This window comes from Cyrtonyx montezumae, unplaced genomic scaffold, assembly GCF_038088225.1.
Source record: "Cyrtonyx montezumae isolate F1298 unplaced genomic scaffold, pur_monq_1.0 scaffold_16, whole genome shotgun sequence".
Lineage (NCBI taxonomy): Eukaryota > Metazoa > Chordata > Aves > Galliformes > Odontophoridae > Cyrtonyx > Cyrtonyx montezumae.
In genome coordinates this window covers 13,003,881-13,018,065 of record NW_027071892.1, presented here as the reverse complement: position 1 = coordinate 13,018,065, position 14,185 = coordinate 13,003,881, and the positions used below count along the sequence as shown (strand labels likewise).

General features: G+C 53.4%; 2 protein-coding genes across 3 annotated transcripts; both read right to left on the bottom strand.

Annotated features, from left to right (window-relative positions):
- Nucleotides 1-373: 373 nt before the first annotated feature.
- On the bottom strand, nt 374-7,260 carry TMEM184A (transmembrane protein 184A). 2 transcript variants are annotated; one of them, XM_065732874.1, is made up of 9 exons: nt 7,221-7,260; nt 4,503-4,727; nt 3,952-4,117; nt 3,566-3,656; nt 3,400-3,475; nt 2,792-2,883; nt 2,257-2,426; nt 1,980-2,177; nt 374-1,561 (listed from the first exon to the last, which is right to left on the bottom strand). In XM_065732874.1, the coding sequence occupies exons 2-9, from the start codon at nt 4,725-4,727 to the stop codon at nt 1,311-1,313; spliced, it is 1,269 nt and encodes a 422-aa protein (XP_065588946.1). In that variant the 5' UTR covers nt 7,221-7,260; the 3' UTR covers nt 374-1,310. The 2 variants fall into 2 exon arrangements, with proteins under 2 accessions (XP_065588946.1, XP_065588945.1); XM_065732873.1 differs by lacking the exon at nt 7,221-7,260 and having other exon boundaries at nt 4,503-5,190.
- A 1,787-nt stretch (nt 7,261-9,047) lies between these two features.
- Nucleotides 9,048-11,596, bottom strand: PSMG3 (proteasome assembly chaperone 3). Its single transcript, XM_065732872.1, has 2 exons — nt 11,370-11,596; nt 9,048-9,689 (listed from the first exon to the last, which is right to left on the bottom strand). The coding sequence occupies exons 1-2, from the start codon at nt 11,583-11,585 to the stop codon at nt 9,537-9,539; spliced, it is 369 nt and encodes a 122-aa protein (XP_065588944.1). The 5' UTR covers nt 11,586-11,596; the 3' UTR covers nt 9,048-9,536.
- Between the last annotated feature and the right edge of the window lie 2,589 nt (nt 11,597-14,185).

The window sequence follows — 14,185 nt, the reverse complement described above, 5'->3', positions numbered from 1 at the left end:
AGCTCAAGAGCAGGAAATAAAACAACACTAGGAGCTGTGAAACAGCTATAAGCCTCACCCGTGACTTTGTTTGCCACGTGACTGAGAATCAAAAGCTCCAGACTTGTCCCTGTCCTTCCACTGCCCAGCTCCCACCCCAACCAACAGCTGGCCAGTGCCCGAAGAAGTTCCCAAAAGGATCATCTGATTAACAGCAGGGGAACAGAAATAGGAGAAAATAAAATCGGAGAGGAAGTTTAACAGAAGGACAGAGAAAATCTGTCAGGCTCAGCCCCACGTGCCTTCCTGGAGCCCAGACAAGGTGGTGGGTTTGTGGGATGCTGTGGTGCTCCGGGAAATGGCTCACGCAGCCCTCATGCTGCTGAGCTCCCCAGGGCCTCCAGCTGATTCTGGTCTTGCAGCACTTGCTTCTTGCATGCAGAGGAGGGACAGGGGATGGAGAGGAGTTAGGAGGAACAGACAGTTCCTGGTGGGTGCATTCCTACTACCACCAGTCACAGTCTGGTTCCCTAATAATGGCTCTGATAAGAAAGCTGGAATCCCTTTTAACTCCTGATCTGCTTGCAGATAAGTGGGTTCAGACATAAACAAGTGCCTCTGTCCCTGCAGCTTTCAGGAATGCAGCTGCAGGACCGTGCAGTGAGGTCCAGGACAGGTCCCACCACTGCTCCCAGGAGATCTGCTCCAGCAGATGCATCCCCGTCTGGAGGCTGAGGAGGAAGAGTTGTTCTTCCTCCCCGTAAAGGGCTCCTGCACAACTGTGTGGGCTTTTTGACGGGAAGGAGAAAGGAAAACATGAAAATAAGGCATGATGTCTTTCAAATGTTACCAGGTTTTGAGGTGAAGTGAAGTCACCTTCCTGCTCTGCTTTTCTCCTTGGGGCCCTGGAGTTAATTTTTTTACCCAAATCAGGAGAAATTAGAGCAAAACCGTGCTGAGAAAAGCATTTCTATCAGGCCGCAGTGCTGTTTGCAGGTAGGAGGAGGGTGAGGAGGCCAGTCTGTCCAACGGCACTGGGAGGGTCCTGGCTCACTGAGAATCCAGCAGGGCTATGGGCACAGGGCTGGCACCCCGACAATGGCAATGAAGCAAAGAGCCCAGTCCCCAACACCTCAGAGACGAGTCAGAAGCTGGCACTATTTCAACCTTTCCCTGGTTATTGCATCTTCCCTTCTAGAGACTGGCTTTATGAGTAGAGTTCCTGGCTCTCCTCCTTTCAGCATGCCAACGCAACCAGTTTGTCACAGCCTCGAGAGAGTCCCCCCTCCCTTGCGTTTCATCCTTTCCAATATCTCCGTCCCCTCGGACATCTACAGCTCCTCATCCGAGAGGATCAGCACCCTCTTCTCGATGTTTTTGCTCTTTCTGCCTCCTGCTCCCTCTGCCCTGCAGGCCACGTGCCCGTTCTCTCCCGGCGCCTTGTGCTCTGCCTCCTGCATGGCCTGCTGGGTGTACTGCTGGTAGGTGGGTGAGAAGTTGTGGATGGCATCCTGCACGATGTCCTGCGGGCTCATGGTCTCCTTCAGCCCGCTCGAGATGCTCTGCATCGGGGCGAGGTTTGCTGAAAAACAGAGCAGGAGGTGATGGGACATCAGATGGCCAAGAGCCCAAGTGCTTCAAGACTGCAGTGATACGTTTCCATGGGAATTGAAGACCATGGACTCATCGTGGGCCACAGCTCACTGTGGGAGAAGGGAGCTTACAGTGGGGAGCGCCGAGGAGCAGGAAGGCATATCCAGCTCTGTGTTTCAAAGAGGACAGATCCTCTCCAGCAGAGTGTGCCAGAATACCAAAATCCCCTAATTCTGCCTAGCCACACCAAGGTATCTTTTCCTGTCATAAGCAGTTGAGGGAGAAGGAACTCGTGGAGCACAGGAGGAGACTCCTGTACTGTATTTTACCATCCCATTGGTAATGCTGTAAGAGGTTGTCCTTTCCCTATCCACTGATGAAAGAAGGCAGAAGAGAGGAACAGTTACCTGTCGAGTTTTCTTTCTTCTCTCTGTACACCTGGCAGCTAAAAGCGTAGCGCAGGGCAATGGAGGCAAAGAGCATCTCAATGCAGATGATGAAGTTCTGGTAGCCAGCAGCCACTGTCCCAGCTCCCACCTCCTTCCCATCGATGATCTGAACTTCGGGGATCACCCCGCACTTCTCCAGGATTGCCAGCAGCGTTCCTGTGTGGGGGAAGGGAGAGGGATCAGCTCTGGACCGCCCCCCTGGGCTGCATGGAACTGCAAGAAGGCAGCGACGCACCTTGCCAGAAGGAGAGGAAGATGACTGCTTTGATGGTGATGAACTTGAGGACCGGCTCGAACGGGCGCAGCAGGTCCATGGTGGCGAAGTAGAAGAGGAAGAGGGCATAAAGCGCCAGGCTGACGGAGAAGTTGTAGATGATGGTGATGTAGAGATAGCCACTTTGGACACTGCCAGGGGAGAGAAAGCTGCTGAGCGAGCACGGCCCGAGGCAGTAAGGAGGGGAGCAGGGGGCTGGAGGGGATGTGATGGCTGTGCCATGGGGGGCAGCCCAGCCCAGCCCAGCTGATGAAGGAGAGCAGAAGCTGTTTTCACTTTTCCTCTCATGGTATGGCCTTTTATATTTTGGCCCTTGGGTGTTGGGTCCAAATCTTGCCTGGGGATTATGGTCTGTTCTTGGGCCCTTTGGCTCCGTGTACTCTCACTACATGGGGAGGGCCAGCAGGTTCCCCCATCCCCTCTGACAGAGCAGGAGCCATCCTGTCCCCTTCCCCCAGGAGATGCCCTCCCTCCCAGCCCCACCCAGCATCCTCACTTGAAGTCCCCATCGTGGTACTTCCCGAACGCCTGCAGGATGATGGTGACGATCGCCATGAGGGGTTTCACAATGCAGAACTGAAGCGTGGCCTGCACAGGGGAGAAACACCACGCACAGGGCAGTAGAGACCTCCTGCCCACCCCCCCCGGCCCCATCACAGCCAACTCTCTGCTGCTGGGGTGGAGGAGAGAGTGTTTCCCCGTTGCAGGAGTGTTTTGAACCGGCAAACAGCAAAGCTGTGCCCCCTGATTGCTCCCAAAAAGCAGCACAGCCACTCCGAGGAGGGGCTGGCTCAGGGACAGAGCGGTGCCAGGCTCAGCCCGCAGCGCAGCACCGGGCAGTCAGGGAGCTGGCCAACCAACCCGGGACTGGGCAGAGATTAAAATCTCAGCGCTGCAGTGGGAGGGGACCCTGACTCAGCAGTGAGTCAGAGCAAGGACAGCAAGCGCAGCGCCCTGCTGCTGGCCAGGTGCCGACAGGGAGAAAAATAATGAGCATCTGGGTGAGATTTGCCTTCAGGAAAGGGACCCACTGCAACACAGCCCCAAGAGCCCCTGTCCCTTGCTGCACAGGAGAGTTGCAGTGCTCCCCCACCAAGTACCCACCTGCTTGCAGAAGCGCAGGAACCCGATGGAGTAGGACATGCCCTGAAGGCAGCAGGTCCCGTACAAGCAGCTGGACCTGGAAGCAGAAGCCGAGGAGATGCTGTTGGGCAACAGGATGGGGAATAGAGGCAGAGGGCTGAGGAGCTGGTGGTGTGCCACCACTTACGCAATGGGCTTCCCTCGGATCTCCGTCATGATGGTGCTCTCCCCACCGAGGTACTCGAAGCACAGGCTCAGGAAGCTGTAAATCACGAAAGCTGGCAAGGAAAGGGCAGGCATAGTCAGCAGGGCTGATGGAGATCCGGAGGGGGGGCTTACATTTCACCTCCCTTTCTGCTTAGATGTCTCCTCATCCACCCAACAAGTTATCACAGTTTGGGATCATGGTGTGGGTGGGTGGAAGGGCATTGGCAGGTGGAATCCACCTGAGCAAAAACAATGGAGATCCAGCACTGTGTGAAAGCCAGGATGCTCCAGAGACACTGGGCAGAGGAAGAGGAGAGCCCTGCTCTGCTGTTAGCATCCCTGCTGATGTAGCTGCTCTGTGCTCACCCTCATAGCAGTCACGCACTGAGTCGAAGTAGACATAGTACTGGTGGCTGCCAAGGAGCAGGAGGCTGAGCCACGAGTCGAAGGCATAGATGGGCACGATGAAGAGGATGCGGATGATGTAGCGCTGCTCCTTGGGGATGGTGTAGTTCCTCAGGTGCGTGTAGATCTGTAAGGGAAAGCACGCCCGTTGTGCAGAGCTGTGGCTAGGACCGACGAGTCTGGGCTGAATTTGGTGCCTGGAGGCAGTGGCTCAGTCTGGGGCAGCCCCAGCAGCGTGGATCTGTGCAACATCCCAAAACACGCTTGTTGGAGGTTGCATGCCCGAAGGCACAGCTCTGCGGTGCTGGATGGGCTCCCGCTGAGTGCTACCTTATGCCTCTCCCAGCTCCTGCAGCCACGGGGTAAAGTCCACCCACCTGATGTGGAGATTTCCCCTCCACCAGCCTCAGGAGGAAACACCCACCTGGGGCAAAGGATTTGCAGTGAGATGGTGGGAAGCGATAGCTGTGCCCCAGCGCTAACCCGGAGCTGTGACTCCATCCTGCCCGTACCTGGTGGAAGGTGAGGATGAGCGCCGACCACACGAAGATGCCAGAGATGACCCGTGCTGTTGTTGTGGTCAGGAAGAGCTGCTGGTCGTGCTGGGAGTCGTTGTGGGCAGCCGTGAGCAGGGTGAGGGCTGGGGATGGGGTGGCAGAAGCCAGCCTGGCAGCTGTGCCCGGCCCTGGGGAGCTGGGTGCCGCGGGAGAGGGCCAAGCATGGGTGGCATTACTCATCTGTGGGAGGGAGAGGCACGGGGAGTGGTGTGGGATGTAGGTGAGCCGGTGAGGGGGAAGGTCCCAGCAAGTTTCCCAGCCCACAAATCTCTGGTGAGCTTTTCTCCTCCCCATGGCTTTTCCAGCGTGTTCCTCACCCGAGCCAGCCCATTCGCCATGGTCAGGGCTGCTTCTCTCAGCTGGAAAATGCAAATGTCCTTCAAGAGCAGATCCTTGTGTCTGCAAGAAGGAAACTGTAGTCCCCGTGTCCCCCAAAACACACACTTCTTCCTCACAGCCATGCTCCCTCTGGTTTTCTCAGGGGCCTCCATCCCTTGAGAAACAAAAAGATCTGCCCACACCCTTGCTCTCAGGTATTCACACCTGTGGTTCAGGACCTCTCCCACTGGATACCAGAGACTTAAGGGTTAAAATCACCTCCATCCATGATTAAAGCCATCCCCTTTTCAATGAGCTGTCAGGACACCGATATCCCTACGGACAGAGTGTGCACATCATTACCCTGGGATCCCAGAGAACACCGAGATCCTTGTGGTCTGTCCCTGAATTTGTCTTCTTCTGAGTTTCCTGCAAGTGGCCAGCTCCAGGGCTCATCAGAAGAGGGATGTTTGGCATCACCCAGAGCATTCAGCCAGGCAGCAAACCTCAGCCATTTCACGATCTCAAGGTCCTGATTGCCAGCCCGGGCAGCAGCACAGGGTTTGGTGATGCTGGAGCACTCCTGCATCTCTGCAGGATCCTCGTGGGCAGCTCTGCACTCCTTGAAGCCTCTTGCCTCAGCATTCCCAGCACTGAGCTCTCTATAGCTCAGCCAGCAAGGACCAAACTAATAATACACTCTTATTTATAGGGCAGCTTCATATCTCAAGGCCAACAGATGCACAGACTGCCATGTTTGGCCTCTCTTTGAGCTATCTATGGAAACCTGCTTTTTCCACATGTATAACAACAGCACTTAAAAAACAACAACAACAACAACAAAAAGCAGCAAGCAGAGCTCCAACAATGTACACACTCCTCAGCACATCGTTAACAAAGATTTTAGCTGCTGGGTAACTATCGCCCAGAGGAAAACCTGTAAGCACAGACTGGTGAGAGGCAAGCCAGTATCTGCCAGAGATAAGTGTTGTAGGGGACAACCTTGATCCATTTAAGCACAGCAAACAGCCCAGCACGCATGGCAGCTCCCTCTCCACGAGCCCCAACCTCTAGGGCAGGAAACTCGGTTGGTGTCAGATCAACAGCCCTAAAAATACCTCCCCCAGACCCCTCCCGCTGCCTGTAAGGGGAGATGCCCGGTGCTGGGTGCTGCAGGGCTGCCCAGCTCCCGGGGCGTACCTGTGGCCGCAGTGGGCTCCCAGGGCAGCAGGAGCAGAGGGTTTTCCTCTGTGCAGCTGTCGTCACCCTGCCCAGGCCGGCAGGAAGCAGGATCCCAGGGAGGGATCTGTTCTTTGAACAGCCCTTGTAAACATTAACAGGAGGCCGAGGAGAGCTGGCGGCACGGACAGGATGGAGGAAGCCGTGTTGGGACCGTCCCGTGACAAAACCCTTCCCCACAGCCCGTTCTGGGGATGCCACTCTGCTCCAGCTTTGTGCTAGGGAAAAGCACGATCTGGCTTGCTCCCTGGGACATGGCAGAGAGCAGCGTTCAGAGCCAGACCCATTTATTCTGCCTTCAGCCCGGCGCCGTGCCGCAGATGCTTGGCCCAAGCTGTCCCAGCTCCTATTAGCTTTCACAGCCCGGCTGTGCAGCAAGCAGCACGGCACCAGCAGCCTTCCTGGCAGGCTCTCCCGCATTGTGAAACTCTTAACACATCGCAGCAAGTCATTAAAAACAAAAGCCTCGGTGCCACTCGGAGACAGGGCTCCCAGCTCCACAGGTAACCAGATCCCGGCCGTGCAAGGTAGCCGGGCAACTCAATGCAGCCAAGGGCCCATTTGCTTCCAAAACAAAGGCAGCCAGGAGGTGCGAGGGTAATTTTAGCCCCAAAACGCAGCTCAACAGGGCGGCACATCCCAGTGGGAAGCTCTCAGACATGGGGCAGACACCTGCTGTGCTCCGACTGCCTGCTCAGCCCCGGGAGCACGGGAGGTGCTCGGTGACGGCTGAGCGATGCCTCGGTTTGGGCAGGCAGGCTGCACGATGCCTCCAGCCGGGCCACGGTGCCGGTGAGGGGGGGATGGCTGAACTGCAGCCAGGGATGGGAGCGGCCGGGCTGGGTCCTGCCAGCACCAGCAACACCTTTCCTGCTGATTCCTTCCAGATAAAGCCCGGCTCGGGATTGTTTATGAGCAGCCTCTCTATACCACCCCCACACCGCCAGGAGGAAGTACCTATAGCGCATATAAGGAACCCGGAGCAGCAGCCAGCCCCACCGCGAAGCCCACCCGGAGGAGCGGGAGATGCACGCGCTGCAGGCTCTGCCCCACGGGGCCGACCCCTGCCCTATGCCGGAACCCCCACCGTGCCCCCGACCCCAAAGCCCCACTCACCCTGCGGGGCTCCTCCACGAGCGGGCCGTGGCCGCGTCCCGCCGTGCACCTGCATCCCCTGTGCCCTCCTCCAGCTCAGACTCCTCCTCCGGGCACCTTCCCAGCAGGACATCGCCAGCCCCGCTCCCTCGCTGCACCCCGAGGGGCTCAGCCCTGGCCCTCTGTCCCCTCCCCATAGCTGGGGCAGCGGGTAGGGCTTTACCTCGTGCAGGAAAGCTGCCGAACGTACCTTTCCAGTCTGCCCCGTTCGGCATTCACGCCCGGAAAACAAACAGGGCTGCAAAGCTCCGGAGCTGCTGCCCCACGTTTGCGGTGAGGGCTGCGTCGCCTGCCTGGGTGGCAAAGGCAGTTTGATTTGAGAATTAATCCTTCCTGGAGGAGAGCGATGACTAAAAGGCAGACATCTGCTTGTACGAGCAGCCAGGCTTGCGAGGCTGTTGTTTTGGGGCAGGCCTTCCCTTGGTTTACTGCAGAGCAGAGAGCAAACTTGAAGGACCAGCTGGATGTGGTCTGGCTCATCGCCTGCAGAAAGGCAGCGAGACGAGATGTTGTGGCTCTGAGCATCAAAGGTGTGCCACGTCCTTTCTTTGCCCGCCACTGTGTGCATAAAACCATGACACCTGGTTGCAAAAACCAGGGAAGCACCATAGTTAACCAGCAGTCAGCTTTCAGGTAGCAACACATAAGGTTTTCAGAGCACAGAAGCAGTGAGGTAGCACATCACTGCAGCATAAGATGTGATTTACACTGAATTTGCTAACTCAGATATGGTTTATAAAAACTCCAGAGCTAAGGGCATCATAGGAGCACCAGGAGTCGAGAAACAGACTGCATTTTGTACTGGGAAAAGCAAACCAGGATCAGTGCTAACAGATTCCACATGCCTCACTCAGCCCTCCCGGACTGAAAAAGAGAAGAAATGTAAAAGAGGGAAAATCTGGAGTTCTGACAGATGCAAATTTCTGATTCTTGGAAGCACAGTTTGGAAAATTATTTTTAGCTGAAGTTTCTGTCAAGGGCAGCTGCAAGCCTGCAGTTTTTGAATGTACTTTTAAAAAAGGTTTCATTTCTCATTATCCCTTATAACACTGTAAGTAACCATTACTTCAGAGGAAAGAGTCCTTTGGAAATGCATTTTCTGCTTTTAGGGGATTTTTTTTTAGCAACAGAAATGATCCAGCACGCAGCCCTGCATGGGGAACAGAGAGGCTCTGTGCTGATCCTGCTGATACCAACGGATGTCAGTGCAGCACAGGTCCTCTCTGCCCTGAGTCTAACAGCAGGACCTGGCCACAGTCTAAGTGACACAAGTGTGTAACAGCTCACTTAAAAAATTTACTACTCAGTGCTACTGGTTCCAAGAAGAGGAAAAAAAAACCCCAAACCAAACTTTTGTTTTCCAAAATTTGGGCTGTTGAGTGCTGTGTTAACTCATGTGACCTCACGTAACAGCACTTTCTTCCAATGGACTCAGCCAACACCCCTGAGCCCCCCTGTCCCCACATCTCCTCTGATACGTGCTCCAGGAGAGGGGCAGCTCGCTGCAGGCAGCCCAGCGCAATGCCCGTGCTGTCTCTCTGATATGCTGTGCCACATCACAGGTAAACAACCACTATTTTGCCTTTTCCTCGTTCCTTTGGGTTCCTTTCTGCCGTCCTGACATCAGTTTTCAGGAAATTTGAACAATCTGAGTGATTATCTGCCTCTCTTCAAAACTCATCTGAGAGCGAAGAACAGATTCAGAATACATCAGGAGAGGACTGACACGAGGATAAAAGCAGTCATACAGGAGCAATTTCCTTAAAAACAAAACAAAAAAAACCCCACTATTATGCAATTGCTGTTTATTTGTTACGGAGGTTTGTATTTCAATGGAAGTGATTTCCACAGAGCAAAAAGAACTAAAAACCAACAGCCATGTAAAATTAGAGTCATCAGTGTTTCTTTTATTCACTCTGCACTGGGTGTTCCCCTTTGTGGTACAGCATAGCTTGGCATCCATCGCCCCTCGGGACACAGATGCAGAGCTGTGAAGTTTCCCAAACACAAATCCCCTCCCCAGGTGACAAAACATACAATTTCTCTTGCATATGGAGACAGTCATTCTCGTCTCATCGCTGACTTTCTGTTCTGGAGATCTGTCACTGTAACAAAACCCACAGCCCTTCTACACAGTAGAGAAAAAATGCATCGCATTCCTAAGCATGTCCAAAACCAGCACAAAGACATTCCATCATTTTCATTTCTTGTCCTCTTAAAAAAGTGGCGATGAGTCATGGACTCAGGATCATTTCCTTGAATCCAGATGGTACAACTTCACCACACTTGGCAACTTCGGATCACTTCCCGTAGAGCTTGTATTCCTTCCACGGTCTTGTCCTTCAAAGCCATAGCGAGAAGCACAGGTTTGTTCCCAGCTTCCTGAGACACGAATGCCACCAGGTTTTTGGCACAAACGTGGACAAGGGGCTGAAAAGCAAAGGGGAACACACTCACAGCTGGGAAAGTCCTCCTGCATGAGTTAGGAGGGGGAGAGCCCTGCAATGACTCGTTCACCCAGCACGTCGGGAACCTGTCTGCGCTGGACTCTGAGCATGACTTTGCTGAGCAGCTCCAGCACGTCTGGAAGCAGCCAGGCAGCTTGGCTGGTCTGCAAAGCCAAGCCGTGGGATGGGATAATTTATTAGAAGGCACTTTCTCAACAAACTTAAAATAGAAGAGTTTAGACCTGTGAGTGTCAGCCCAACAACCCACCCTGAAACAGCTGAACTGGGGCTGCACTTGAGTTCTGCACTAGTTTAGAGTATTTGGAAAGCTGCTGTTGAGAGTCCTTCTGCAATTCCTCCCACACCACCAAGTGTCAGCTTATACAAAATGACCAGAATGCCTCCATTCCTGCCATACCCAGACTCCTGAGTACCATATTCTCCTAAAACCTCGTTGCTGACCGCAGCACGCCCTGCTGACAAACTGCTGTCTTGTTTTTGTAATTCTTGGACACCTCTAAATGGTGTTGTACAGGCAGTCTTTGCACACAGAAAAGATGTTTCTGATTTTAATGGAATAATAAAATCAGAAATAAATGGTGAGGCTGAAGCAGGGAAGAAAAGGGATATAATCTTCTTAATGAAGTTTCTTCAAGAAGAACATCCAGCTTGCCTAAGTACCACTGACACCTATAGTTAGGTATTTTTTAGAGGGCTGAGCTAGCTTGGTTTTAGCTGCCAGTGTAGCTTGGAAGTGCGTACAGTCACAAATGGGGATGTAAACAGCATCAAGCAGGAAGCTGTCAAATTAAAAATCCTTCCTTCTTAGAGCTTAGATTGATTAAGTGGGTAACACCATTTAGAACCACGATGTAAAAATAAAATAACAGAGATGGCTTGGGGGTGGTGCTGCTCAGAATTAGCCATGGCACCAGCAACAAGGTTCCCCCACCCAGAGGGCTGAGAGCTGCATGAAGGGGCAGCCAGCAAGGGGAACCCAGGCCCTGTTACACTTTGCCTAGATAAGGTAAGCAAGTGACATCTGACAGCCCAGCCCTGATGGAAAGCCTCATAAACTTGTAGCTCGATAACTTTTTCTTTTAATGCTTGACCAGATGATGCTTTGCAGAATAGGTTTGCTTCTGCTTTCTCTCCGGCTCTGTGAAATAGTCAATAAAAACTCATTTTGCGGGAGGAAAACAAATTAAACTTTATCAAGGGCAGGTGTTGGCAGGCACACAGAGAGAGGGCATCTAAAGTCCATGACGGGGCTGGCAGAGATGGAGGGCTGGGGGGAGGGAAAAAAAAAAGAAAAGAGACTCGAGAAGGAGAAATCATTGGAACAGAAGGCCAGGAAAGCTTATCAGAGGCTCTATGTTTGATCTTGCAACCCTTAAAGCAACACGAGCTGTTATCAAATCTCCCATAAACACACCACAGCAACCCTATACTCTGTATGACACGAGCTAACAGCCCCCCCCCCACCTCTCTTATGCCGGAGAACAAACGTTTTCAGAGGAGAACCGATTCTTACATCACTTTTAGCACTATGCAAACACCGCTTAACGGCAGTGATTCACCATCACCCCTGCAACTTGCGCGGCCCCACCTACCGCCCCTCCCCCCTCACCTCAGTGCCGGGTTGCCGCGCATTCGCTCTTACCTCATCCTTGCCCAGCAGCACCTTGGTGCTGAGCGAAGGCCTGCCGACGTTATCGCCCACGGTGTCGGGGTCCACGTAGACGAGCGTGCCCATCTTGCCGTACTGCGTGACCACCACGAGCACGGAGTTGGAGAAGGCGGTGCACACCACCTCCGTGCGGACCCCACGGACCGTTTCCTGCCGCTGCTTTGACGTCACGGCCGGACTGGCTGCCATCGCCGCTCGGAGCAGCGTCGGAGGAAACGCACGCAACGCAGCCACCAAAAAATCCCCCGAGCTTTCGCTCGTTCCGCTGCACCGCCGTTGATTTCGCGGCGTAAAAGCACCCAGAGGTGCGGGCGAAGGAGGAGGAGGAGGAGGAGGAGCGGCTGTGCGCCGGCGCGAAGTGTCCCACGCGGTCGTGGGCAGCTCAGCAACGAGCGCAGCTCCCCGCCCCACGCAGCACCGCGGATCCCTCCACCCCTTCCCCGTACCCCGGGCACGGCTGAGACCCCACGCCGACCCCCGGCCCTCCCCGGCCCGGCGGAAGCAGCGCCCGTCCCCTCCCCTCCCCTCCCATCCTCCGGTGGGGGCCGCCATAATGGGGCGGTGCCATCCTGGCCGTGCCCGTGTCACGCCGTCACGTCGCCCTGCCGTCCACGCCGCGGCCCGCGCGCTCTCCGTGTGCCCTCGTGTCTTCGCGGAGCCACGGTGCGCTGCCGTGATGTGCGGAGTGCGGAAAGAAACGCTTGTCCGCCGCGAGAAGTGCACGCAAGTGCTGATTTCTGTTCCGTCCATGTGTTATTTCGGTGCTTTAACAACGCTATTTTTTTTTTTCCTGCTTCCCCCAAAGCGGAGTTGCACCTTTTCTGTGCACTCCCTGCCGTCCTTTCCAAAACGTCCCAGGAAAAGCACTGAGCTCTGCGTTACCTCTTCAGGCTCCTCACAACCTCACGGTATTTTGCTTCGCTTTTGAGCTTAAGCAACGCTTGGAGCCACGGTTCCAGGGAGAGCACGTAGGGTCTGTGCTGAGAATGCTCGCAGGCGCCATCAGAGAGCAGCATTGCTCCACGGAAAGCATTTCCACTGGAGCAGGTGGTGGCTGATGCGGGCGGAGGGGTTTCGTACCTCTTGGCACCGCGCTCTGGCAATAGACGCTGTTTTCCAGCACTGCGAAAAATCAGTGCTCCTCTCTCTTGCTCACCAGCATCACTCGAGGCTTCGCCTGTTGGACAGAGATAATAGCAGCTCCTGACAGCAGAGCCTCCTGGCTCGTGGAGGAGTGTATTCCTGCTCTGGACAAAAATTTTACTTTGGGGTACAGAAAGGACCAGATTCTTCCTGCCATCCTCGCCAGCTTCTGTTTTAGTTTTGATGTGATGAGAGGACAAAGAGTCCACTCCAGTAATACATGGAAACAGCTCAGTTCCCTACACGTATGTCCATTAGTCTGGGAGCAAAGAGTTGTTTTTAACAGTTGCAGTTGTTTGGAAACCATTTTGGCGTGGATTGGAGGCAGGGTGTATAGCAACCACGTGAAGCAAACAGCAAGAGGTAGCTGAGCCCTGAATTTTCACCACCAAAAGGAAACACATTCAAAAAATAGGAATAGTGTAGAGGTGAAGGCTCCTATTGTTCGTGTGACATGGGCAGGGTGTGGGACTCTGGGGGGGCACGTTGTGGGGGCTGGCTGCAGCTTCCCACTGTGCTCTGCCTGAGAAGGACGTGTGTCTGCACTTGCACAATGCTTATCCGTAACGCATTTCATCCAGTGATCCATATCACGTTGCAAACATTATTCCATCTAGCTTCATAAACTCTCTTCTGACATAAGAGGTTATTAATACAGCTCACTTTATGGTCCGAGGGGAATAAAGAATGAAGGCAGACAGCAGTTCAGAAGCCATCACATCCTTGGCTGCATGATGCTGGTCTCTTCTTGCATTCCTGTGCACTTACAGCTGAGGAAACATAAGTCGTGCGTGTCACTGCCTGAATTACTAGCAAAAATCAATGACTGTGTGCAGCCTAATACTTTGACAAGACAAACTACCCATAATATTGCAGTTTTATAACTTTATTATTATTTATTCAAGCGGTTTCTTACCACTTTTTTTTTTTTAAATGCTTAAGTGCCTCTGCTTTTTATAATAATCTCTGCATTTGTCTGAAGTGATTTTATAGAGCTAATGCATGAGATCTGCAGAGCATTAGAAATGTTTCCCACTTCTCTTGAAAGCTAGACACACAGTGTTTCAGGACATCCATTAATAATCCCTGCTCTTGGGAGTGCCTCGCTATCAAAGTGCTGGGTTGCTTTATTAGTTTACAGGTTATTACTTCTCTAGTTTAGATTTCTCTCTTGTATCTTTTATGATGCAGAATATAGACTGTGAGCTGGAACCTGAGGTGCAGCCAGGCTCCAGTCTGCACATCCAAGGAGAGGAGAAAGGAATTAGTTTGCTCCCCGATGCAGGAGCTGCTTGGGAATTCTTCTGACTCTCGTTATAAATCAGCTGCATGAGGCAGTGCTGCTGCTAAGGACACTCCTCTGCCAGCCAATATCACAGCATCACAGCAAGGTTGAGAGCACGTGGGTGGTGTGGGGTTTGTGTGCCTTCGTGTCATTGCTCCCAAGGATAACAAATGGCATCATTTCTTCTTGTGAGAGACAGATCTAGGAGGTGTGCTAGTTTGTAAGTTGTACTCGTAGCTCATGTTGCATGGGACATACTCTATTTCCTTTGTTGCATGGAGGGCTAAGCCAATCAACCAGGCATTGCAGAACCCATTTGAGCCATTTACCTGTTAATTACACTTTTTATTTTGAACCTGAA

Excerpts from the sequence above, each read along its gene's own strand:
- TMEM184A (XM_065732873.1), bottom strand. The coding sequence starts at position 4,841 with ATGGGGAGGAGAAAAGCTCACCAGAGATTTGTGGGCTGGGAAACTTGC. Across the intron at positions 4,118-4,502 it reads TCATCCTCACCTTCCACCAG|ATCTACACGCACCTGAGGAA; the intron begins GTACGGGCAGGA and ends TTTCCCTTACAG. Across the intron at positions 2,884-3,399 it reads TCCTGCGCTTCTGCAAGCAG|GCCACGCTTCAGTTCTGCAT; the intron begins GTGGGTACTTGG and ends TCCCCTGTGCAG.
- PSMG3 (XM_065732872.1), bottom strand. The coding sequence starts at position 11,585 with ATGGCAGCCAGTCCGGCCGTGACGTCAAAGCAGCGGCAGGAAACGGTC. Across the intron at positions 9,690-11,369 it reads TGCTGCTGGGCAAGGATGAG|CCCCTTGTCCACGTTTGTGC; the intron begins GTAAGAGCGAAT and ends TTTGCTTTTCAG.